This window comes from Syngnathus typhle, linkage group LG4 (assembly GCF_033458585.1).
Source record: "Syngnathus typhle isolate RoL2023-S1 ecotype Sweden linkage group LG4, RoL_Styp_1.0, whole genome shotgun sequence".
NCBI lineage: Eukaryota > Metazoa > Chordata > Actinopteri > Syngnathiformes > Syngnathidae > Syngnathus > Syngnathus typhle.
In genome coordinates this window covers 16,675,523-16,702,239 of record NC_083741.1, presented here as the reverse complement: position 1 = coordinate 16,702,239, position 26,717 = coordinate 16,675,523, and the positions used below count along the sequence as shown (strand labels likewise).

Genomic DNA, 26,717 nt, shown 5'->3' with positions numbered 1-26,717 from the left:
TTTAGTCTATCGGGCTGCCATTTGTGTGCCAAAACAAAATATACAAGCATGTCATTTGAAAATATTCGCACTTTTATTGAGCACATTAAATACGTTTAAGTCTTGGAACAACTGACAGTTTTTGCATACAACACATTTGAACTGATTTCAAAGTCATTATTTACCTCACAAAACATTTGTATTTAGTATATCACATTAATAAGACGCTCATCTTTTTTTTCCCCAAGCAATTGAAGTGAAAGACGATATTTAGGTTTCAGTGAAATGGAAAGTATTATACGGAAGGAAATAAGATAACAGGTTTGAAATGTGACGTCAGTGTACAATTTAAAGCTGGAGGATTCTTTTGACGTTATTTTATCTTTAGAGCTTTGCATACAATTACACCAACATAAATGCCTGAAATCTTTCATACGGCTCACATTAAATATGCACGAATTGAATATATCTGCTAATACAGACTGCAGTGAACATTAATAAAGCACATTGCCATAACCCAACCCACACTTCAAATAGCATGATTCTAATGATGGCAATGATAATTATTCTACAATGTAAAAATATTGGACAAAACAATTACATGTCTTTTACTAGATGAGAGCAACTTATAAATCTGTAGCTTTTTTTCCAAAATGATCATATTGCTCTATTTTTGTACCATTTTAATATCTTTTAATGTGTTTAGATTTACTCTTCTCTGGTTGACCACTGCTCTGGTAATTTTGCCATTTATGGACTCGTCTGGTAGACATTCTTGGGATCTACAATGTTAATAGTTGAACTTCCAGTGATGCCACCAACTTTAGCACACCTAAATGGTTCAAATGAGTTGATCAGCAGTATGCACTGAACTACATGCAACATTCACGTCGTCAATGTTCGCAGGAAATAATGATGGCGGCTTCTCATGGATCAATGTGAGATAACAAACAACTTCTCGGCACCATGAACGTCGCTCGTGTTGACTTGGCATCATCCTTGCCCACAACTTTTGTTTGCGTCACCTTTGTGGTTTGCATTGATAGGAGAGCATACGTTCGTTTTGTGTAGGCTGCGTGTCATGGTCACTCGGAAGGTGTGTGTATGCTGCAGCTCCATCTTGTCCTCCTCTGATATTTTGATGAAGGGACACCAAGAAAAAGCATGTCGGAAACCAGCACGGAACCTGCAACAGAGGAGGAATCTTTGAAACGATTTGATGATCGTTCATCGAAGTCTCAATGCAAATCGGGGCTTTACCTTTGGTTTAAACAGCAGTAAATGATGGGGTTGTACATGGTGGAGCTCATTGCTAACCAAAATATGGCCAGGTAAACCTTTCAAGGACAGAAGATACACAATGTAAAAACAGCACTGTATTTTTTGTACACAGCAAAACAAAAGAATCAATATTATGATTACACTTTACTGAGTCACTAAAAGTAGTGGTGGCACACATTGCATATGAATCAGTGCTGACCTGTTGAATGTAATGTTGCTTGTAAATGTCTCTGTTAATTGATCCCAGTATGAAATAGAGATGGTAGGGCAACCAGCAAAGAGCAAAGGTCACCACCACAACAACCATCATCTTCACGACCTAAGACACAAAGGTATTGCACGTCAACCCAGTGGACATATTTTTGTGTGACTGACTGCAGTGCAGTAAAGGGCAATGATAAAGTAGGAAAGGTGACCTTTCTCTTTGCAGTGATCTGGCTGTGGTAGTGGTCTGACGCCTCTCCTGGGATGTGGGCCCCCCACAGGGTCCGACCCACCAAACTGTAGGTCACCAGCATCACCAGCAAGGGGAGCAAGTAGATCAGCAATATCACTGCAAACTGGTAGCTAAAAGGTAAGTGTTGATATTTTTGGTCAGCAGGATGCCAGGACAAATTCAAATCAAGTTAAAGGTCAATTTTACTAAGTTGTTAAGTTAAACCTGAGTTGGTGCGTCCCTCCGTAGTCATCCGGCCAGTCAACCATGCACACAGTTCTGGGGTAGTAAAATCTGGTCACGCTGTAGTAACATTGCGGGAAGGCCAGCAAGATAGCCACGATCCAAATGAGTGCAATCACGACCATGGTGGAGGTGGAGGAGAGGCGTGGCTTCAAAGGGTGGATGATGGCCATGTATCTAAAGCAGGAGTCAAAGGTCAATGCATTCTGAGCGCACACGTAAATTGAACATGTAAGAGAGCATCCATTTATTGCTGTCATTATTTAGAACGCATGCTTTATTTATTTTGTCTGTCTCCTGGCTATCCCTCTCATCAAGATCTCCAGTTAACTCCGATGAGTACTTTGATGGTAGAGGAGGCTCAGCCTAGATGCTGAAGACTTTCCATGTGATGGAGTCAGGTAAGCAAACTCGGGCACTTTGTGTTAAGCCACTTTTATTTACGGTATCAGCATTTTTATTGGATGTTGTCTGTTCTGTTTATTTTGGTGGATCACCTGATTTCAGCCAGTTTGTGGATTTCAGCAGCTATGCAAGTTAGAATTAAGAAGAGCTTTGAATTTTTTCTTCATTGTTTGGATTTGTAATCAGGATTTGTGTTGAAATCGATTATGTCGTACTCTGGTGAAATACTTCTCTCTAATTCTGGGGTTGAGTTCTTCCAAGCGTTCAGAGATGCCATTTTTGGTCCTGAGCAGGATAGAGCGGTTTGATTCAAAGAGCTTTGAGTCTGTTCGGTCTGTGAGCATTTTGCCAATGCTGATTCATGCGGGTCTTCCATTTCGCCATGAGAGATCGGACCCAAGAGACCAAACAATTGAGGAGAAAGACTGCTGTTGTAAGCTGCTGAAAAATTCCTCTGCCTAAGCTGTTGGTGTCACTGAGATGCCCTTATCACCCGTTGAGCTCCTTTTGAAGGCAGAAGGCCCACCTCATCTTATTTTTAGCTCTGGAGTGCTCATCCCCTCTCCTTGAGAGGTAAACCTCAAGGGGGAAGCTGCTGGCTGACCTTGACCTGGGAGACGTTTACGGAGCTACTCATCGGTCGGACCAGACCCACATTTAGCAATTTAATAGACTCATTTTATTCAACAGCTATTGAAAGGCCCATTTTATTCTCCACCTTCATTGATGCGAATAATGACGTGGGCATCTGTGCTTTTAAATGAGAATTAGCACCTTGACTTGAGAATAGAGTCATTGTGAAAGTGGAAAAGCTGTATTAGTCAGACACTACGATTGGATCATTGTTGTCTCTGTAATTCAACTTTAATAACAGATATATATAGGCAGAGTGTAACGAGTGGTTATGTATGTCATCATTATCCCATGAATGATCTTTCTATTTTAGTCAAATGGCAAATAACTCATTTCAAAGACTATGCAAAGTGCACAGCGACATTGCTTTTGTATTTACAACAAATCATGAATCATTCAGCTGAATCATTTAACACCATGACATATTTTGCACTGAATATGTAATGTATTCGTTTGTAATAATGGAGAAATCTAATTTGTGTGCGGTCAAAAAAACAACAATATCGGAGGAAAAAAAATACATTCTATCTGAAGGTTATCTACTGTGATGTATTGGATGTCATAAGATGGTGTTAAGTGTAAATGTAATTTAAATTCAAATATATATATATATTTTTTGTATGCGCAAATATACATTGAAATGACACGTTTTAAAGCTTCTACTCGCTCAAAATAAAACATAGGCTCAACTCCTATTTAGCAATTTAGCTTTTAACTGTCCAATGTTGTTTGTTTGTAGAGTTGGGTTTTATCACTTAATGCTGTGCACTCTCTCACAGCCTCCAATCAGTATAAAGTCAGTTGCTATTCGCTTCGTAAAGCCTCTATTGAGCCAAAGCATATAGTGACTCACTCAATGTAAACACAAAGCTATTATTCTGGTATGTGATCAAAGTTTGATTATTTCAAGTTAACTGTGTATTTTTTTTTTAAGTTCACCAAAACTTTTCCTTACCTGTCCACTGCGATGGCCGCCATGGAGTAAATGGATGAAAACATGGCCGTGATGGGGAAGAAATTTTGGAATCGACAGTAGCCCAGGCCAAAGTACCAGTCGTTGTGCAGCGCGTAGACAAAGTTGAACAGAGTGTTGAAAGTTGCCATGGAAACATCGGCGAAAGCCAAGTTGACGATGAAGTAGTTGGTCACGGTCCTCATCCGCCGGTGAGCCAGAATGATCCAGATGACCGTCACATTCCCGGTAACGGACACCAGGATGATGAGCGAGTATGCCAAAGCCCACAGAGCCACCTGAGGTCCAAAAAAAAATGATTTCATACAATTATTTCGTTGTATGAAATCTATTAAACTTCCTGGTTCTGAGACCACACTAAAGCAAGAACTGCCTCGTACCTGCCAATCAGGTTGTTGAAACTGATTCCCTGTGGTCTCGTTGAAGTCCTCCAGTGAGTCTCTAGTGACGAGCATTGGCAGCAAAGTGGCCTTCAAGTCCTGTTCAATACGCTCAATTGAATTGTCAGGGTCCATGTTTGCGTCACCTGCTGGGATAGGAAACGGAAGAAATAGCAGTGCCGTTAAGAAATCCATTCACGTTCCCAGCGGTACAAATACTGTCTTAAGGTTGCGCTCAAATTGAACTTAATGTGGCGTGACTAACACGTGTACAAAAGAGCACACCAATTATATAATTTATTTTGTTGACGCTGATCTCATCGGGATCATGCGGCCTTGGTGGAAATATCCGGATGGATGGATGGATGGATGGATGGATGGATGGATGGATGGATGGATGGATGGATGGATGGATGGATGGATGGATGGCGCAGTATAATTCCCATTTCGGGAAGTTTCATCAGTTGCTAATTGAATTTTGCTTTTACTCCACGTTGGGTGCGGAGAGAATGGTAAGAGTCTCGCTTCAGTGCGTGAGTTTATGGTAATAGGTCCATTTTATACCTTACCACATAAATTGATCAGTATTCTTCCGATGTACTAAGAGATTGGGCCGACTCCCCTAGGTTGAACAGAATTCTGTCTGGCGCTGGTTGAAATACTGTGGAATTAAAATGCGCAGCAGGGTGAGTTAGTGCTCAGCACGTCTGCCTCACTCATGAAGTGAATGAGGACAAGCGCTATGGAAAATGGGAGGATGAACAAAGGGGACACCATCTTTAAATGTATTGACAATCACTCTGTTTTAAGCAACGTTTTAGCATTATTTATTGCCGTACGACTGAAAGCTTCTCGCTCTTTGAAAATGCCGAACGCACGGGTTTACAAAGTTGATCCAAGCTGTAGCTTTACTTGTGAACTAACAAGTGGATTTGAAAGTTATACTGATCCTGCCTAGTGACGTGTGCCTGATTCATCTATTGGCTACTTTGAAAGAGGATGTGTTACTTTTCATTCATATTTACCACATCCAATACAAACAATGTAGTAATTACAATACCATCCGCAAGATTGAACTCTGAGGAAAGTGTAAAGAGAGTGAAAAATGACCAGGTTGCCAAGCAACACAGTGGGCTTAGCGCTCATGCAATCAAATACAAAAGAAAATCTCTTACTCGGGGCCCATTATTATGACTGTGTTGTTTGTAATTGTCGCTTTAGCTCCCCATCAGCGAAGGTGAGAAATACATAAGTTGATGGGGAGAATCTGTGCAGCCAAAAAAGTCTGACGCAGGGCAGCTTTTCTGACTAAAGCTCACTGCTCCCATGATAAACGTGCAAGCGAATTTAAATACATTATATTATTGCGCTCAAAATTACATAATGACATAAATGATATAAAATGGTTTATTTCTAATTTTATAATTTTATTGTTGCTGCAGTGAATGATTTTGTTTGGCATTTTTTTCCCCACACGTAATGTGCATGCGGAGGTTTTATTTGCATTGAGGCAATTATCATGCTGGAATCTCACAATATTTACATGCACGAGTAGTTTTTGTCATCCGTCCTCAATTTTCGCAGGCATTTTTCTTGGACTCCTAATTGTGCCACTCAAGGGTCGTTTGATTTTGGAGGTTCCACTGAATGCGGCGGAGCTGTCCTTGGTGCTTAAGCAGTCGACAGCTTTCTGAATGCAACATTTGCTTTGCTCTCGTTGGTTTATACGGTCTATTAAACTGAAGTGTGTCATCCATTTCAACCTGCTAACTCATTCAGTAATGATGAGGCACCATCTGAGATAATACAAGCAATTGGCCAAAATGATTGCTCAATAAATAGAGATTGTAAAACTAATAGAATATCAAGGACTAATGCTCTTCTCTGGGTATGCTGGCTTCCACCAACATTCCGGAAACATTCACGTCAGGTTAATGGAACATTTTCAATTTCAATTACAATTTCAGATGATTAGCTGGTCCAGTATGTGCACCGCCTCTCACCCAAAGTCAGCTGGAAAAAGCTCCCATGAATGAAGACAAAATAAAATGAAATGGATATTAAAAGAAAATGTTTGGATGGATGTATTGAATATAAATGATTTAGTTTGGGTTTTGATGAGTAATAAAAGCACTATCCTGATTGGGGTTCCTTGCTATATAATGTTATTTGAAAATTAACAAATAACTGGCCGGACCATTAGGTACACTTTTTAGCTCCAATACAAGAACTACAGTCAAAATCCTAAAAATCTAAAATCCCAATGCACCATACTGAAGTCCTTTTCATACTTTGCCAACCAATACATAAAAAACATCTAGTCCAGTAAACCACAATAATCAAGACTTCACTAAACGAAAAGTCTTCTTCAATCACTTTTATAATTATTAACACAGAATTACATTTTTAAAACGCATCCCTTCATTGATCCTCATGTACTATCTCCTGTGTGCACAAAGTCTTTGCAACAGTTACTCAGTCGCAATTTGCCCAAATGATGAATTAGTGCAATGCAATGCAAAGTGTTCTCTATAAAGAGAAGCAAATAAATCTGCTGTTATTCTTACCTTATGCAGGAGAGCAGGGCTGCCTGTTATCCATGTGTCCAGTTGCTTCCAGATTACAGCTCAGAATTAAGAGTCCCTTAGTGCGATGGATAACCTAGTCCAATGCATCAAGACATCCCCATCCTCTCACTCTCTCTCTTTCTGTCTCCCTCTCTCTTTCTGTCTCCCTCTCTCTCTCTCTCTCTCTCTCTCTCTCTCTCTCTCTCTCTCTCACACACACACACACACTCACACGCATGCACACACCCTTACGTTTTGTGCAAATTGCAGCTCATCCACCTGAGAGTGACAGAGGTGCACTCACACACCCAAGCATCCATCCAACCATATAAGACACCTCCCTCACACACACACACTTGAAGGCATAAGAGTATGTATGGTTGTGTGTGCCTGCACTGTCCATCTATTCATAGGTGGGGGTGAATGGAGGCGGGATCTGGTTCTATAATGTAGTCATGAATGAGAAAGAACCAAAACAATGTCTTAGATTCTCCTATTAACATAATTTGCATGTAAAAGGTACTTCTCTAGCACTTAGCAAACCCTGCATGGACGAGAGACTGAATCTCAGTGACCTTTACCTTGCAGTAACATACTTTTCACTTTCTTTTATTATTTTGTCTTTGAGGAACAGTTTCTTTTATTAATCAATCATTTCTTAGGAGATTTATTTCCCCATCCCAGAGGACCTAAGTGCTTGCTGCGCCTGCAGATATATATGATTGTATCTTAAAATGTTGGGCATTATTCAAATCTCCAGGAACTCGTTTTTCTTTTTTTAAAGGTGTATCACATGACTGGCAGAAGGTGGCGCAAATTTCCCAGCAAACCTTCAACAATGCAGCCATGTAGCTGTCCCCTATGTAGAAACTGGAATACTAAAGGTTTTGTCATTTAAAAATGAGTGCAAAGTGTCCTATGAAATGAAAATAATGGCGGGGGGGCTCTGATTATGTTTACCACTGGCATCCAAATGACTAGCACCGGCCCTGGACTGAGCCTGTTCATTCATTCAGCTCATTCATCATTCCCCATCGTACGATGCGGTAATATGTTTGAGTCGCGTGGTGACATTCTCACTCAGCAATGGGGCTCTTTTTCACAGTGGGTTATTGGCGAGATGACAAGTGGGAAGGATGAGCATTGGACAACAACCGCGTCCACATTTGGCATGTTGTCAAAGCTTAATTGAAATGATCTGCCAACTGTTGTTGCTCATTCCAACCTGTTTGAACAATCTGAATCATGATTTTTTTCCTGGAACAATACACACGTAATGATCACATTTGAACACATGATGAAGACATTTCTTAAAAATTCCTCTCAAAACCTTAAACATCAACCCAGAATTTCAAGCTACCGTCACAAAATCCCAAACCCAAAAATCATCCCTCAAAACAGAGTAAAAGTAAAAATGAAAAATACTGACAGTCACAAGTGACAACATTGAGAAAAAGAAAACACAATGATGAGCTTGTAACGCTTTAGAAATGAACTTTATTGTTCACAAGAGAAATTATATTCTGCAAAACAAAAACCATATTCAGCAGTTGTAGTGAAATAAATGAAAAAAAGTGAGGCTAATTGCAGGTCAAGATGAAATAGCGCAATTGTGTGATTGTGCTTCAATTTGCATCTCTATAGGTTTAGCAGTTCCATCCAAAGAGCTGTAATAATCTCACTCTCAACCACTGGCAGTCTAAAACTAGGCTCTGATTTAGTGTCAAACAACCTGTGATCAAATGAACATGCTGCATGATGCTGATTGTGTTGGGAGGTTTCATCATTTACAACTGATTGTTATTGTTTTCTACAAGAAAAAAAAAAAAGTTATTTTCCTCAGTAGTCTCTTTTGGTTGTATCTTGTATTTTATACAGCAAAAAAAAACCAACAACACCATTTGGGGGTGAATTTACAGTTAATACCTGTCTTGCATTCTTTGAGGTTGTTGTGTTTATGTATATTTGCTCAGAACAATTGCAACTGAAATATTTGCAAATGAAGGAAAAAGGCCCTTGAGACTTTGCCGGCGATGCTTTTGCTGCCTAGTCTGTTTTGCAGTTGTTCACAAACGAAAGGAATGATTTTCACACAACCTATAAATGTTTAAAAGGGCATCAGTAACTGTCTTCCTTTAGGGCTTAGAAGGTAACAAAAACAACTATTGTTGATTCCAGTCCAGAACATTTGACACGTATCCGACAAGATTTTGTAAATGGTGGTGGGATTTTGAGTGTTACTTTGGCAACCTGATGTCTATGATTCCAACCATCAATCTTTTCCTCCAATCTCGACTAACTGCTGTATGTGTTTGCAGAGAAAAGGAATGCAGCGGGTTTGGGATTGCTGACCTAAGCTTTACCTTTCTTTTCCCTCAGTGATTGTTTTTGTGCACTCAAAATGAGCATGCTGAGAAATATATTGTCAGATGAAGCCGTGAGAAAAGGAAATGCGCTTCAACTTGAAGAGAAGCATAACCGCTTAATGTGTTAGCATTGCATTCAAACAGGATGTGAAAGAAGATGTTGTCCTTTATTTCTGGCTGTCTACAGTCCATTGTACTTGTGAACTGACATGCTTATGACCACTTTTGTATCATTGGACCGTTCACTTCCCACGTTTGTATTGTTTCCCAGTGAGATATATTGATTCCTATTTATTGTCAAGGCCTTGAGACGAGCACATTGAAGAACTCGACGTCTTCAGTTCATGTACCACAATTTCACATAGTAATCAATCTGAAAGGTAGATTACCAGATTAAGTATATTTATTAATCAGACTAGAAAACTGCACTTGTTATTACCTATTGTGGATGGAAATCATAGTGAATCAGATTGACTAGTGAAATTAAGATTACTAATATATTTACAAAATAAAAAAGTTTACAAATACATTTAATATTGTTTTCTTAGAATAGATAACTAACGACTACTATTTATTTTAGAATGCGTACAAACATTGATATATTGAAAGACTACTTATACTGTACCTAAGCCCAGCTAAAACAGATTGAACTATATAGTTAAACTTTTCTCATAATAATAATAATAATAATAATAATAATAATAATAATAATAATAATAATAATAATAATAATAATAATAATAATAATAATAATAATAATAATGATTCGGTACAAAATTCATGGCTCTACAGAAAAAATAACAATTTCACTGAAATCATAATTATAAGTTTAACACTCATTTCTAAAGGAAACTGAATATTAATGGTGAAGGTAAACAGCTTGTTTTTTAACGAAAGGACATTTTTACTACAACCATGAACGCACCTCAGCGTAGAATCGCGTGCACGCGCCTCCAGGTGTGCAAAAAGATGACAATGCGGAAGTTAGTGTTCACAACAAGGAAGGACAGGACAGTGTGCGCTGGCCGCTGCTATGCCGAACAATGAAGAACGCTACTGTCACAGATGCTCCTATATTGTTCTCAAATTTATCCTCTTTTTCTACGCCATCATTTGGTGGGTGAGTACTCTTTTTGTCATACTGTATCCGCGCGGCTTGCATTCCCCCCCCCCCCCCTAAACTTTACAGGATTTGAATTTTTTTTAAACCCTGTCTTCGTGAGAGTCGGCGTGACGCTGTATTTACTATGAAAAGTTGACAAAAGCTGAGCAAAATTTAAAAAAGATTCGACCCCTCCCCTGCGCGTAACAGTAAGAATAGTAAACGAGTAAATGGCCACGCCCTCCTCTACACCTTTACCTCGCTGCTATCGCCTTCTGGACAGTGTAAACACAAGGATATTGTTCGTCATTTTCTATTTTAGTTTTAACTTGCTATGTGTTTTATTTCATTAAATATATATCGACAATACACTTGTTTACAACATTTCAATTTTGATTGACTGGGCGCTGTACAGGGTGTTGGAAAGTCACAGTGCATTTAAACTTTTATTAACATGTAATACATTTGTAATATACTATAATGACACTATTCCATAACATTAAATCATGTCATTTAATCAAAATGAAACTCTATCATCCGTAACCTTCCAAACTGGAGTTTTCAGTCGTGTCAGAATATACTACATTATACATAAGGCTGTTCATAAAAATGAACATTGCACAATGATGTCCTGCAGTACAAGTGACCTGACTCGTGAATTTTTCAAGATACAACACATTTTTTTGCAAGTGCAAACATGATCAAATATCACCATTGTATGGTGCCGGTGTTCACTATGACTCACAAGCATTTTTTTTCCAGTTTATTCACAAAGCATATATTTTTACCCTCCTTGGTGGAAAGATGATACATTGCTGCAGTCAGTTACATTAGTTGTGGACTTCTTTTTGGCTGCATGACTGCCCTCCCCAGTTGCCAAGCCACATGCACCAGAAAGCTGCAATGAATTTATAAAAATGTTTTCAGTTTTCAGTTAGAGGCTTATTTATACTTCCCTTCCTCACAGACTCTCAAAGACCCTTTGACAAAGATTGATTAGGAGCAGAGTAGGCTGCAATGAATGCCTTGTGACCAACATTGATCACATGGCATGATAAATCCATGCTATATAGTGTTATTAACCAAAACAATAGATATTGCTTTGATTAAAATGCAGTTCTGCACCATTGCAAACTACATCCATAATTAATAAACATGGTAAAATAATGGCGACTCAGAACTGAGCATTATTACTCAAGACAGAAGGCGCGTGAAACGGGCCTTAAATAACTTATTATTATGTAAATAATAACTTAATGGCCCATGCTAAAAGGATATACAATCATCTCTGCTGTATTGTGGTGCACTTACAATACAGCATTGCTGTGTGGTTATTTTCTAAGGGTTTTCCAGATTTTTAGATCTCATGGCACTTCCTTTTCCTTGGTGTTGCTGCCCCTAACATCTGATAAGATGGGAGTCGGCGTCAGGGTTTGCAATATTTGTCTTCTGTACCACTGGCCTCCTCTGAATCGATTTGACCTCCGTTTAGTCTTGTTTTAAACGATTCGACACGTACTCCTTAAGTTTTCAAACTTTGTCTTGGAAGAAGAAAGTCACAAGACAGAAACCGAACTGCCTGACTAAACGCTCTCAGTCAGACTCTCCCTTGAGACAAGCTCAAAATCACAAAGGCAGCCTGATGTCTCCATTTCCACACAAAGAAAAATGGTAAGTGCCAAAGCCTGCAGCTGTATTCTTTCAAAGACCTCCTAACACGCTGTTGTTCCTGAAACAGATGGTTGATTGACACTTAATGTTTTTTTGCTTAAGGGAGATACTTTTGAAGGAGGAGCACGAGAGTGGCGGCGCTGCAGTAATTCGCACTTTATGGTGAATGAATGCTTTCCTGATAAGGCAGGCAAAAGAGATTGATGGCCACTTTTGGATTTACGCCTTCTTGTTCCTGCAACACTTGTGCTCTCTGCAGAGTGTGTTTGTTCTTAGCGAGATACAGCACACAGTCATGAGCACTTTAGGCCATATTGTCAGTTTTGTTACTTCCTTCGGGAAACCGAACAAATGAATAAAGCAAAGCTTCCAACATTTATTAATGTTTAAACTCACATTGTGACCCAGCAGTGTTTTGCTTGACATTTCCTTCCTGAAGTTCATCCATACCTAAAGTAGCAGTCAATATTTTTTTTCCCCCAGCGTGAATGATGAGAACTGGAAAGTTTTCCATCTGTCTAAAAAGTATAATCCCGCCGCTGTGTGTGTTTTTAGATTACTCAAAACTCTTTTTTGGGGTTACTATAATGATGAAACAGAAATCGGCCCTCCCAAATTGTTCCCTTAGAGTTGGAATCATTTTGCCAAGATACCGTTGTGGTCTATAAAAAAGAACAACTTTTAGTTTGCATCTTGCAAATGATTTCAGACCAACAAGGAATGCTAAAGTAAACCTCACATGGATTGACGAGAATTGTGCGTCGTGGCATTGTCATCATGCTCAAGTGTGTGACAAGGAGGCAGCTGTGTGTGTTCATGTTCGAAGAAGCGGTGCATGTATCATACCAGACAAAATGTGAGACCCACAATAATAGTTGTTTTTCTAATGAGCATTGGATCTCTGCAATTAAGTTGACATTTAACAGGCATCATTTGCTTAATGGCCGAAATTGAATTCAAGTGTTATTTTGTATTTCATTTACCCTTTACACAAATCTCTCAGATGTTTATCCAGACTAAAAAGCATCCACTTTTATGAGCACTTAAACTGTAACATTTGCTAATCATTTGCTGGAAATGCTCAATGTTCAGAGGCAAAACTTGCATCTGTGTTTGATGACCTTTGTGAACTCCAATAAACAAAGTTATTCGCTCGCTGCGTTCCCACCTCACACATTTTAGTCTCAATTCATAATATAAATACTTTTTTTTTTTTTTACATGCCATGTGTGGTATTTGTTGCTGTGACTAAAAGTATTTCTAATGAAAAGGGAGCTAAGACACGTCGTAAATGAAAGCCACAGCCGAGAGGCATAAATTCCACTCGCTGCGCCCCCCCCCACACCCACTTTTGCGTCAATTCATAATACAAATATCTTTTTACATGCCATGTGCAGTATTTGTTGCTGTGACTGAAGGCATTTCTAATGAAAAGCGACCTGAGACGCGTCATAAATGAAGGCCACAGCCGCGAGGCGTAAATTATCAGCCCCTCCTAATTACTTTGACAAGGTCAGTGTAAAACGTTCAAGGGGCGGGGGAATCGACTGTAAATTTCAAATATGTCGAAGACATTGTATGATCTGCAGCTTGAACATTCATTAACTTTGTACATGCAGACCTTCTCTGTTATTGGATTGAGTATGTCGATGTATCCGCTCGCCTTGAAGCCTTGTTAATTATCTTGTGATTAACTGGTGACCAGTCAAGGGTATACTCCGTCTCTTGCCCACAGATAGGCAGCTGAACTGCAATGGGCTCCAGCTCCAGCAGTATTAACAGAAAATGAATTAACAGATGGATGGATATTTCATTTTGAAGCGTCTCTATTGTTTGCATGAACAATTTCTCCATTTAAAAAGGAGCTAGTTTGGAGGAATGGTCTGTGCAACAGTCTACAAACTCTCTTCATTTGTTGTAGCAAAGGCAAAAGATCTGTTCTGGAAGTGCACTTTAGTTTGCTTTCAATGCAGATCAATTGACTACTCTTCATTGCTTACCAGCTTGCTTTGAGAGACTCAATTCACAAATTACATTTGGTCCACTGAGAAGTAAGAAACCAATCCACAGCTCGATTCTCTCTGTGTTATTTCCAGTCTGGAAAATTTCCATTACTCGCTCTCATTTGCTGTGAGATTGCCTCTCCCCAGAATGGTATTACACCATCTTGTTCATGGTGACGATGGTTTGTGATAAGGTGGTCCTGCCTCTCTTCGAAGTTTCCCTCCTTAACACACCTGATCAGATCAAATGATCAGGGAGGTTATCAAGCACTACAGATCTTCCTGACAGCAGAAGTAGCGTGTTGGCGTGTGTTTTGCAGTGTGCTAGCATTAACCTGGGAATATTTTGTAAAAAAAAAAAAAATCGCGTTGTACTAATGCATAGTTTTTGAGCTACCTGCCAAACTCGGCAGTGCTCTGCCATAAAATGATCTCATTTAAGCACACACTCCCAAAAAAAAAAAAAGTTAAATCGGCCCTGCTGTTATGTAACGTTGGGGCGGAAGTTCACAACATCTCACTTTTCAGAAATAGGCTGATAACAACATATTTAATTGGCTGTGTAATTTTACATTTGATTGCTGGAAGAATAAAGAAACATTTGCATCACAGTCTAAAATTATGAGACTAATTCAGATGTATGATTTTGTGTTTTCAGCTGATCGGCGCCCTCATCCTAGCCATTGGTATATATGCAGAGGTGGAAAGGCAGCGCTACAAAACACTGGATGGGGTGTTTCTGGCCCCTGCTCTCATTCTCATCCTCCTGGGAATTGTCATGTTTGTTGTTTCATTCATTGGCATCTTGGCATCACTCAGGGATAATCTACTTCTGCTTAAAGTGGTAAGTAGTAAGCTGAGAGCGTCGCCCAAACTTGTAGCTTTTTATTTTTTCTTCTAGTAATATTAAAACTGTTGGTCGTTAAATACTGTGTGTGCGGATTCAAACAATCCTAATATTGATTGGTTTGAAATTCGACATATTTTTCTGGTTGAATTTCATCAATTGTACCACACAACAATACACACTCAACCAGAATTATACCTGAAGATGTACAATATTGTGGTCATTTAGTTTTGGGTAAAATGACAATAAGGTAACACCTTAAATTGTCGTGTTGATCATAAAGACGTCGAGGAAGCTCTGGTACATACAATTTCTAGTGTTATATACATTTTCGATATTAGAATCAGGATGTGTCCATGATTACTGTCTTGTTCGGCACAGTTCATGTACACACTGGTGGTGTGTCTCATCCTGGAGTTGCTGGGAGGAATCTTGGCGCTAGTGTTTCGTAACCAGGTAAGATCTTTCTCGCTTTGACTGCACCATGTGTAGCATTTACCGCCCACCACAAATTGTCACAAATATAAGAGTTCAGTAGTGATGTTACTCACGCTCACACACCGCTGACAAGGCTTGCTAATATAGCCGGACTTTCTTGTCTCTTTCTGGATGTTTCCACATATTAGCCTGATGTGATCTAGTAATCCTGTCACGCCAGATTGCAACTGGCAGATGTGGGCTGTTAAACTGTCACATTTGCATTTCTACTTGAGTGAGTCAGTCACCTTGACAAACCGGAACATGCAACTCGCCACTCTGGCATAAATGTGCACAATGATTTAAACATGACGCGAACACACTTTGCCTATGTTCATGTCCAAAGAGACTGATTTCTTCCTTTCCTCGTTTTCCAGACGGAGGATCTACTGAACAAGAACATACGAAGAGGCATAGTTAACTACTATGATGACTTGGACTTTAAAAACATCATGGATTTTGTTCAGAAAGAGGTACGGTTAGATTTGATACCACCAAATAATCCTGCTAAGTAATGAGCATTACAAATCGACAGGTATTTGTTTCGATACTTGGAACATTACAGCCGTCATTTTCCAAGCACTCTATAGTTCTGCCCCAGTAACGGCCTGAAGCGAATCTCATGAGCAGCTTTTATCAAGCATATTAAGATGAATAGGCTGGTGGCCAAATCTCATTATGCACTAAGATTAGGCAGACTACAACAATTCCACTGAAAAAGATTAATTAAAAAAAAAAAAAAGTTGTCAAGACCGCATTACAGCATCTGTTATCAACTGTTGTTTAAATGCTACAAATAGAGGACCATGTGGGCAATGAATTTCCACCGCATTGCTTAGTGTTCACTGTCCCTAAGTGACAGCTTCTATCACACCCAGTCTATCGTTATTTTGAGATGACCTTTCCTTCTATTCCCTTCATTTATTACCATGGAAATGTGACATTTACTGTCCACAGGTTCAGACTGTGTTTCAAATTGAAATGCTAAATTATCATATGTGTCAATAACACATAAGAAATGTTCAAAACACGGTAATGGGAATAATACAAGTAGCATAGCACTCTACATTTAAAGTGAAGAAGTAGTCTGTGGTCAAACTAAAAATACAAATGGCAAAAAAAAAAGCCCCCAAAACACATAGAAGCCATGTATGTATGTATCATTGCAGTTCATTTAGGCATTGGTAGTTTTACATGACATTTTTACATTCAGATAAATCTCAACATAAAATCGTGTACTACGGGCAACATGTAAAATTGTCAATAGATTTGGACAGCTATAGAGGTCAAGGATTCATTTGAACAAAGCTGGCAGTGAAGGCGTTAACCAACATGAAAGAAAAATACACATAAGCCTTTCTATTGCCTTTGCAGTGAACTATATAGAAAAGCCTTTAAATTGAGTGAGTAAATCAGGAGTGTGTTCCAAGTGTATAGTCGTTAGATTGTTTTTCGAGGACCCGAGCAGTCCCTCTGCATTTGTTGTTGGTTGAGACACATGCGCTGCAGAACTCTTGATTCATCAGCGTAGTCTGCAAAGCGTGTCTGCGGAGGCTGACTCATTGTGGGTGGGAAGAAGCCATTACACAATTCAACTGGCACATTGTTCAGATACGTTAGTTTGCATTACTGGGGCTCCCATTCTGCAGGTTTTTTGTTTTGGTCCATGCAAAGTTATAGTTCACAAAACCCACAATGATAGGCCTGCCCAGCTCCATGGTTTTGTCACAATCTATTGTTCGTGTCCCTGTAACCCTCACTAAGCCTATTACTATTTCATTCAAATGTGCTCAGACTGATTTATATGTCAGAATTATGAAGTACATGTTTGGAAATCGGGCACGTCATTTTCACCTGATCGTAATGGAGGCCGAAAAAAAGTATTTTATTTGTTAGGGTAATAAACTATTCCAGCGGTACCCAGATATTGCCAAAATGAAAAAATGTTGTTTAGTCTACTATGCAACATTGCAAAACAGCAGAAGTAGACGTAGCCAGTGGGGAACGTTCTGGCAGATGTAGTTGGAAGCTAACGTGACGCTGGACTTGTGTAACAATGACAATGTCCGCAGTATGGAAATATTTTGAAGCAGAGAGAGTCCCACCTGCAATGTGTGAAAATTGAGCATTTTGTGTGGCGGAAAGGCTTCAGCAGCAGCGTTTTAACACAACTAATTTAATACAGCGAATGAAAAAAACGAATATGCAAAGCACAACTCCACGAGCCATATAAAATGTGTCACGTGGTATCGTTTTTTTTTTTTAAAGGACAATTTGGATTAATTCATGCAAACTCAATCAATTAACATCTTTTCATCCAGTTTATTAAAATGGCAGCAATGACAGGTTTCTCAAATCTTTAAATGTATTTGAGTCATCAGTTGACGTAATGACTTGACAAAGGCAGGTATGACATGAATTCTCATGCCAAACATGCTGCCAAGTGGGCAATTAGGGGCTAAGTCAGTCGTTCCGGCTGCTGTTGAACAGCAAGTCATCCGTCCGTCTGTCAAGCGGGTGTGTGTCAAAAATAATTTGCTCCCTGCGCAGAGACACATGAGGATTACATCCCAGGAAAGGGTAATGTGAGTAATCCAACAGAACAACAGGCAAGAATCTTATTCCATCGGTAAACAAACGCACTCGGTCTAGTTATTCTTCAGGAACTTCACTGAATAGATAAAAAAAAAATGTCTTTGCCCACTGCTGCTAAGTTTGAGGGGTTGGTGGGTGCGGTGGTAGGTAGTATGTCTCATTTGTTCTTTCTTGCATCCTCTTCAGCTCACATTCCCCACTTGTGATCAAATATTTATTTGGTACAAGGGCAACAAAGCAGAGTTTGTAATGTGGCTGCCAAGTTGAAAAAGTCATCCAGTGGTCCAATTGTTGCTTGGATCCATTAACTTGTTCTCAACTCGTCCCATAAGCACAATGTTCGCATTGAGTGGGTAACCTCATCGAAACAACCGCTGCAATTTGATTCGTCTTGTCTTTTATGTTGTCCAAACCAAACTAGAATGGACGTTTTCTTGGTCCATCTAATTCTGCTTTTCCTCCCAGCTATTTTGGGGACAGCTGAAGAAATTTGCCAAATGACAGGTTATGACTTTATTTATGGCACTTTGAAAGGATCGGCTGTTGTAGACATAATCACGTGTTGTCGGCTCATTCCTCATCACAAACATTGGTTTGACACTTACAGTTCATGACTCATGTGTGAAAACTGCTGCTGTAATTTCTGTAAATGTTTTGGCACAATCAACTAAAAGCTAGAAACAAGGATATATTTCTTTCATGTTGGATTATATATTATATGGTTTGAAAGTAGGATAAATGGCGGAAATTCTTCCCTACTATGAACAATAGTTAATAGTTAGTTAGATCAAAATAAACACTATGTATGTATCCAAAAATAGTGGCCTCCATTTTAATTGATGTCCTATTGTCATGTTGATTTCAACTTCCCTTCAAGGACGTGGAAAAAATTCAGTGCAGGGACACAGGGATGGGCAACTGTGGTCCCTGACCACATTCCGAGTGGCTCCTTGGTTTACTGAGAGAGAAAAAAAATCGTATTTCCTTTTGCAACCCCAGAAAATTAGCATCCAGTAGCACTGATGGAAAATTGTGGCGCTCTCCCCCATTTAAGTTGCCCATCCCTGTTGTCGGGATAAACACAGGCTCATAATTGCATGCAAATTATTTTAACTGTATCTGCCTTCAGGCCACAACCTTCCTGGCGTCATGCAAAATACTGTGTGCTGTTTACAATCTTTGAATACTGAACCTTCTCTGACATGTCTTTTCTCTCAAAAGTTTAAGTGTTGTGGTGGCCAAGGGTATAAAGACTGGTCAGTCAACATGTACCACAACTGTTCTGGACGAAGTCCACTGGCCTGTGGAGTGCCTTATACCTGCTGCGTCACTAAGGTGAGTTGCATCATTATGTTGGAACATTCTTAGCAGTATGGCACAAAATTGGCAGCTTCCAGACGGCTGTTCCGTTCCAGGCCAACGTGGCCCGGTGTTTTTTTTTTGTTTTTTTTTTAAAAGCCCTACTTCCAAATTCCTCCTTTATAATTTCCAATACACACATCCCTCTTTTCACAAAAGTGTTCATAAAAATCTAAGAGGCTGCAGGACTCACAGTGTGCTTGGCCAGAGTGGTACTGTTCCATACACCAGAAAAAAAAGCAAGTCTGCATCCTACAACATGTCTATGCCTCATCCGATGCCTATCACTTGGTCTTTTGTTCTGAAGAGAAAATGAAAGAAGTCTAACAGGTTTTGCTGTCTTGCAAAAGGTATGATGCAGTCGTCTCAAATACCGTCTGTTTGGTGCCAGGCCGCGCAGATCAGTTCTTCCACATAAAGCTCATCCAAACTTGCCTTTCTGTCATTTTAGTGGGGCTTAATTGGCTCCAAGAATCCCAACCGCTCCCTAGTGAACTAAAACGATATGGTGTCTTTGTATTTGATCAGGGTTTGAAGATCAGCGTAAGCTTCTAGCATGTGCTGGATCAAACCATTTACATCCACACCTGCCCCAAGTGGGTTGATAGATTTTGTATAAAAGGAACCATGCTGCAGGTCCACTCACAATTGGCCATTTTCTGTCTCATCAGATGCTCAAGCAGTTTCAAGTGATGACTGTTATTTTATTTTATTGCATCCGCACTCTTAAACCAGGCCAAGTCAATACGCAATATTGCTGTGAATCAGTATCATGTTTTATAGTGACACGAATTGCAGGCAGTTAAAATGGTCACGTAGTATCAGTAAGTGGAAAACAGACCCAGTCAAGGAAAGGTATTGTCTGAAGGGAAGCCAAGGAGGAAAATTACGAGAGTTGACAATGCTGTCTTATTTTAGGCCATTCACATTACCTAAAGTGGCAAAGAAGAGCATAATTTCATCTTTCTTGAATATTTATTTACCAAGTCCAGAACCCGTGGTCCACTTTGTGTATACTTTGTTGTATTTGAAAATACATCTCATGGATCGTAGTGCTGATTACACCTTTGCCATGCAGGTCGCACACGCTACCCCTCTTCGGCAATTTTCGCCCACGCAAAACTACAAATGGAATGTGACCTCTTTCATATCAACAGCCGAACTGAAAAAAGGAACAGCTTGTTGGTTTTCGGCTCGTATTCCACATGCTGGTCCAAAGGTTCAGCTGGAGCAGGGTACACAGTCCCTACAGGACACCTGTTCTAACTTTCCCAAAGTTTCTCTGGTACACCTCAGGCTATCACTTGCACATCCGCCACCGTCTCTTTTGTTGTTTTCTCCCTATATAACTCAATTTTCCTGGCCTGGAGACTTGGCACAAATGACCATCATATGCAGAGTCATAAATGAATGTCATACATGGACACGCACACATGGAAATTCATCCCATCTGTTACTACAAGCTGTGTGCGCAGCTGCTCTCCGAGCAGGCATGCCGGAGTGAATTGAACTGCTGAATTGATAAGATTAAGTCTGGAAATGGATCACCCTACCAAGTGATTTGTGCATATCATCAGCACATAGTGTGGAGGACAGCACGTTTGCTCAAGTGGCTCCTTGTGGGGCATCGATATGCACCAACTCAACCCTTGTAATCCATTCCCACTCTGACAATTCAAATGTCAAGTGTCAGCTGCCAAGCCATTATCCTGCACTCGGATTACTTTCGGCCCATTCTCTTGGTCATTATTTAATTGATGATGGTGCGATTATAATTGAAGCCCAAAAAAAAGTTCAGCCCCCACCCCCTTTACATTTGGAACATTTCAGCACCCATTGCAGAATAATTTTGTGCTTTTAGTCTTGCATCATCCTCTAAATGATGCATAAGAAATGTCTTTTTGTTTTCCATCTCTTAGCTGAAATGACTTTAGCAGGGTAACATTACATGTAATCATTCATTCTTACGTTTTTTTTGCTTGCTCGTTTGGAATTGTTTACTGAGGGTGAACATCGTTCATGCTATTATTTGTCCCACGCGCCTCCAAATCCTATCCAAATGTTCAAACTACTGCAGCTAATTTCATGAAAGTGGCTGGGATATAAAATAAATCCTCCATCTCCTCTTCTGTGCCAGATTGGTAGTAGCGCATCTTGGGGGTATTGATTTGGATCTTTGTGGCAGGTATCGTCAACCTATCAATTGATTTGACTCACTCACTTCGAAAGTTTCTCATTTTCGACCTTGTTTTTTGTCTCCTCTGTAGCAAAATGAAGTCGTGAACACATTGTGTGGCTACAAAGTGTTGGAACAAGAGGTAAGGCCGATGACCGTAAAAAGCTGCTTTATTTCAAGGTGCAATATCGAATGTTTTGGAGCATCACTTCACAGTGTCAGCCAAAGACAAACATCATAATCATGTGTCGCAGCAGCACTGCACCCGTGTGTCCTCTCATTGAAATGTGCTTCGTATCTTTTACTGTTCACAAACGTTCCAAGTTTGGCCAGCCGATAGCACCTTCAGCTTAGTTTGAGATCCATTATCTCACATTTGAGGTGTTGTTAGGTTTCCTGTGCCAATTGAGTGCATGAGACAATTCATGGCCGCTTGACCATAAAACCGTGGCAGCTCACAATGCCCTGAGCATCTGACAGTTCCTGGCCGACAAGAACATTGCTGGACTGCCGCAACGGAGCAAGTGTCCCTGCTTACCCAACTGGACTATTTTTTCCCCCCTTTCACTCCCCGCTTTGTCTCAAGATGTGGACAACATTAAGATGACCCTGGCTGTAAAAAAATACTTCCAGGAGTGCATGAAGGTGTGGAAGAGAGGGTTGGGAAAGCATGTTAGATTCCAGAAAAAGCAGTTTGAAGGGGAAAACTTTTAGTTTGGCTTTCAATTATTTTTTTGTGACACCAGACATGAGCTTTTTCTCAACTTACTTAAAACCACATTGTTCTCATTAAAATGGATTCGTGTGCCAAAGCGGCATGTGGGGGGGGGGGGGGGGACAGGTGGCATTTGAACCAAGGCCGTTTTAGCCAACCGGCAAACTGAGGAAAGGCATTTCTGGAAATCAAAGGCAGCATGTCAAATCAAGTCACCAAATGGAAAATTTAATGAAGAGGAACTGTATATGTGGAGCGAAAAATTCTCCTGAATGTAAGATGACAAACGATACTCGAAAAAAACCTGCAAGACTAAAAGATTAAAGCAACGAGCGGGCAGCACCTCGTCTGATGTTCTTTTCCTTTGGTCTGGTTCTTTCTCTGTCACTGCCTCGTTAGCGCCTGGACCTGATCGATAACATCCACATCAGAGGCTGCACGGACGCCTTCTTCATTTGGCTAACGGACAACTATAAGATTATGGCAGGACTGTTGCTCGGGATCCTGCTGCCTCAGGTACACACGCGCCAACACGCCCACAGCACCGTATCAATATTTTCATTTCATTTTCTGTGTGGACATTCTATGGTTACATAGTGTGAGTCAGGCAAATCCTAAAGTAACGGTAGGAAATGGACCTTTTTGGAAAGTTTGGAGCACATACATTTTAAACATGCCTCCACATTCAATTGTTTGTCTAAATCAGAATAATGAGTAAGTGGGATTACGTTTCATTTTCTGCAGCTCAAGTTTAGCTGACAAATCTGTCTAGTGAAATGCATTTTATTCCGGGCTCTTTTGCATTTCAACACAGTTTGGTCAGGAAATATACACTTGATTAAAATGTTACTTTTTAAAAATATTTTCAGTATTTTATACCTGTAAAAAGTAATCAAAATGGGCATTAAATTGAATAAGTGACGACTTGACAAAAAGTAAAAAAAACTTGCATCATGATGACGTGTTTTCTACATGTATAGTTTTGATAAACTGACCAGATTAGTCAAAAACAAAATCTCAGATATCGTCAGCTACCTTCTCCACAACGGTCAGATGCCGATCAGACTGTTGACAAGATGTTCTGCAAACTTGCAAATGTTGATACAGTAAGACGTGGCCGTCGAGTTCCTTCACTTCCTTTCATTTTGTCTCCTTAGTTCTTTGGAGTAGCCATCAGCTGGTTGTACATCACCCGAGTGGAAGACTCCCAAAGCGAATACGGGCACTACACGGACGGACTTCTGGAATCAAACGCGCAGCACAGACAGCTTAAAAAGCAGGGCCGAATGGCCAAGTGGTTTATGTGTATGCCTGAGATCGACTGATGAGCAGCAAGATGGCAGCGGATACTGGCCTCAATCCCCATTTGATCTCGGACTCAAATCAAATCAAGTCTACAGAACTGATTTCTTCCGAACAGCAAGCACTGAACAAATCAAATACGTCTTGAAGTAGAATATTACTTCACTTCTCACCAACACCAAGCGGCACATACGTCGATGCAAATTTAATGCAAATCAACTGATGTGTGTCGCCGCAACCCGTAAATCGCTCATCTCATCAGTAGAGTCTAGAGGTGAAAACACTCTGGGGATCTCAGGATCGTAATGAAACTTTTTGGTATGTTATTTATTGCGTCAACCTGCCAAATGCGAACTCTTGCTCATTATTGTGTGTTCATGTGGCTGAGTGTGCTACTCGTGACTGAATAATCTGCTTTTGACAGACTACTGCAATTAATGTGAATGGACATATTTGCTCAATTTCCACTTCATCAGTTCACTTCTCGATCATACTCCAGCTTTAGAAAGATTCTTTTTGCTTTCTATTTTTAAACTTTTTAATTTTAAATTTGAGTTCGTGGTGGTTGTTCCTTCTTTTGCTAATACACTCGCTACTGGATTTTAATGGTGTGTGTATATTATGAAATTGAATAATAATGATCTACGCAAGTTGATCATTGTTTTTGGTTGGGTGCAGAAAAGAAATGAAGTAAGCTTTTTTGTGGTTTTGACTTTAATGCTTTGTGTCAATCAATTTGGGAGCAAAGAACCTCTATATGATTTCTGCATTCTTAAGCTGTTTGGATCAAATTCTATGCTGAATAAAACATCGGTTTGAATGTTTCAAACTAAACTGTTGGCCTGAGATATGATGTCCCAAAAAGATATTCCTTATTGTAGTATTGTAATTATGTTTAGTTTGTAATACAGCTTTCATTCAACAGCACTCGAGATATAAGAATTTCACATGTCCAGCCACCCGCATTCGCACGTGATATTGTGAGAATATTACATATTTAGTAAATATCAGCTGACCTAGGCTTTTGTAAAGGTGCACAGTTAGTATTTATAGTCCTATATTTTGCCCACTACAGTTCCTGCTGCTTGCAGGCCTTCCCAGAGAATGGAATCTTAATATTTTAGCACTTCATGAGCAACGAGGAGACTCTGAATTGCCAACAAGGAGGAAAAGGTTATTTTAAATGTTCCGGGGGAAGTAGTCCTCCGTTAAAAAATACAAATGCATGATTTTGTGTCTTATGCTTTGGTCTCCCTTGATTCTATTTGTTGGGCTAAGGTTCCAAGCATGTTTCTGTCCTATGTGTGTAAACTAAAAAATTCTGAAACACACATTGGCCACACTGCAGTAGATCATGTGCTGGTTAGTCACAAAGTCGCCACAAGACAATGTGATCAGGAACCGAGCATATGATATCAGAAGTTACGCAAACTTCCACCTTCTCATACGTTATCATATAAAAGCTGATGTTGCTATTAGTGGAAAAGTTGGTCAATTCTCTCATGTTTACACGGTGATTCACTTCCTTTTTCCCATTTGGCTTCACGTCTCATTCGAGTAGAGGTGAGGCCATTAGCTATCTTCAGCTTAGCAGTTCTTCCTAAGCATCTCTTTGCCCATGGCTTTCCATTTGACATTGGAGCAGCATTGCAAAATTACCTCCTAACAGGAGGTTTTTCTATCCCTGGCTGCAGATCAATTTAGCGTAGCCCTTTCAGCAGCAGCTGCGTGTATCGTCAACAAACTGGCTTGTTTGGAGAAACTTGCAATGGATAGTGGATAATTGTACTACACGCTGGAGCACTGTGACAGCCATTAAGTTATCAAACTAGCGCTGGGCTGCAGTCAGGGACTTCTTGATAGCCGCCAATTTTTCAGCCTTGCTCCATGACACTTGGCAAAGCATGGACAAGGCATATGAATGCTTGGTGAGTGTTATTACTACACAAAATATATTTCTAATGATAATACAGGTGAAATAATATATCTTCCGTAATGACTTCTGTCTCCGAATTGGTTTTCCTCGTGGTGGTTTCTTGGAACTCAAATTAGAGGCTCAAGATGGGGCCAGGGAGAGCTGAACCCCCCCCCCCCCCCCCAACACACACACACAGACACAAATCACAGATTATGTTCTACTGTCATGACATACTGACAGTAGTGATGTGAGAAATAAACAATGACACTTGAAGTGCAGACATCACCTGTATCATCGCCGACACTCCCGGATGCAACCGATTTCTGCAGATTCAATGAGGTGCTAATGAATAGCCAGGCTGCATTATCTTAATTGGCATTTGAGTTACTCGACTGAAAAAGATTCAAATCAAGGTGAATTCCCCGCACACACTTCAGCTATTGTTAGTTTTGCTCTAATGATGCGCAAAGAAGCCCCATCACTTTGAGAAATAAGTGATAACAATTATTATTGCGTTAATGTGAAATGAGAGTTTTTGTTTTTTTAATCTTCAACTGCATTCGTCAACCATCCGTATGGTTCAGTTTATAATTTAAGGTGATACAAACCTACAAACGCTTTATCCTCGAGCCAAGGTCTGGTGCCCAACTTAATTGCATGTTGTGATAAACACTCTTAATTATTTCTATTTCTTGAGATTGATGTCTGGGGTCATACTGCATGAGGTATACGAGACGCTAACAGGAGCACCCCGGGGGGGGTCAATGCCCCCAATTTTCCAGGTGGTTGTTTTGAATCTATCATACAAATGACTATGACTTGACGACCGACGTTTTATTGCCCTCATATACGTATTAGTCGACTAATCAATGTAGCCTGACGCTGGCATTTAACCAAGAGGGAAACGCTCAATGAACAAATGGAGAGATTGAATATCACAAGAATAAGAGCAAAATAAAATCCTATTTTTAATGAACTTCAAGACCTGTCAACAAGTAAACATTATTTCTTGAGGTAAAATAAGGTTATGCATAAAGTGGTAGAAATGAGATTGTTGCATCCTCAGTCTATATTGTATCAAATGTCTGCCTGAAGGGACAGACTGTAATCACACAGCAGGGCGTGCATGCGGTGGCCATTGAGCCTGAAAATGGAAACCTTGAGAAACTAAAGACACTTTATTTAGCACACAAGTGAGAAGTTATATGAGCTGTCACTGAAGTGTGTTTTGGTTGAGTAGCACCCAACGTTAAGCGATAATAGTTTGTCAAGCGGAGCAAGTAGCGCGA

At 40.0% G+C, this 26,717-nt stretch overlaps 2 protein-coding genes across 3 annotated transcripts; one reads left to right on the top strand and one right to left on the bottom strand.

Moving 5' to 3' along the window:
• Positions 1 to 88: 88 nt before the first annotated feature.
• On the bottom strand, positions 89 to 7,254 carry tacr2 (tachykinin receptor 2). The gene is made up of 8 exons (XM_061276220.1): positions 6,898 to 7,254; positions 4,331 to 4,479; positions 3,933 to 4,228; positions 1,922 to 2,116; positions 1,677 to 1,827; positions 1,460 to 1,579; positions 1,240 to 1,316; positions 89 to 1,165 (listed from the first exon to the last, which is right to left on the bottom strand). Exons 2-8 carry the CDS (start codon positions 4,463 to 4,465, stop codon positions 973 to 975), a joined length of 1,167 nt encoding a protein of 388 aa, XP_061132204.1. The 5' UTR covers positions 4,466 to 4,479; positions 6,898 to 7,254; the 3' UTR covers positions 89 to 972.
• A 2,966-nt stretch (positions 7,255 to 10,220) lies between these two features.
• On the top strand, positions 10,221 to 24,344 carry tspan15 (tetraspanin 15). Of its 2 annotated transcripts, none has more exons than XM_061276469.1 (8): positions 10,221 to 10,379; positions 14,698 to 14,883; positions 15,268 to 15,342; positions 15,741 to 15,836; positions 19,180 to 19,293; positions 21,585 to 21,635; positions 22,608 to 22,724; positions 23,366 to 24,344. In XM_061276469.1, the coding sequence occupies exons 1-8, from the start codon at positions 10,329 to 10,331 to the stop codon at positions 23,531 to 23,533; spliced, it is 858 nt and encodes a 285-aa protein (XP_061132453.1). In that variant the 5' UTR covers positions 10,221 to 10,328; the 3' UTR covers positions 23,534 to 24,344. The 2 variants fall into 2 exon arrangements, with proteins under 2 accessions (XP_061132453.1, XP_061132452.1); XM_061276468.1 differs by having other exon boundaries at positions 10,222 to 10,383.
• Positions 24,345 to 26,717: the final 2,373 nt, after the last annotated feature.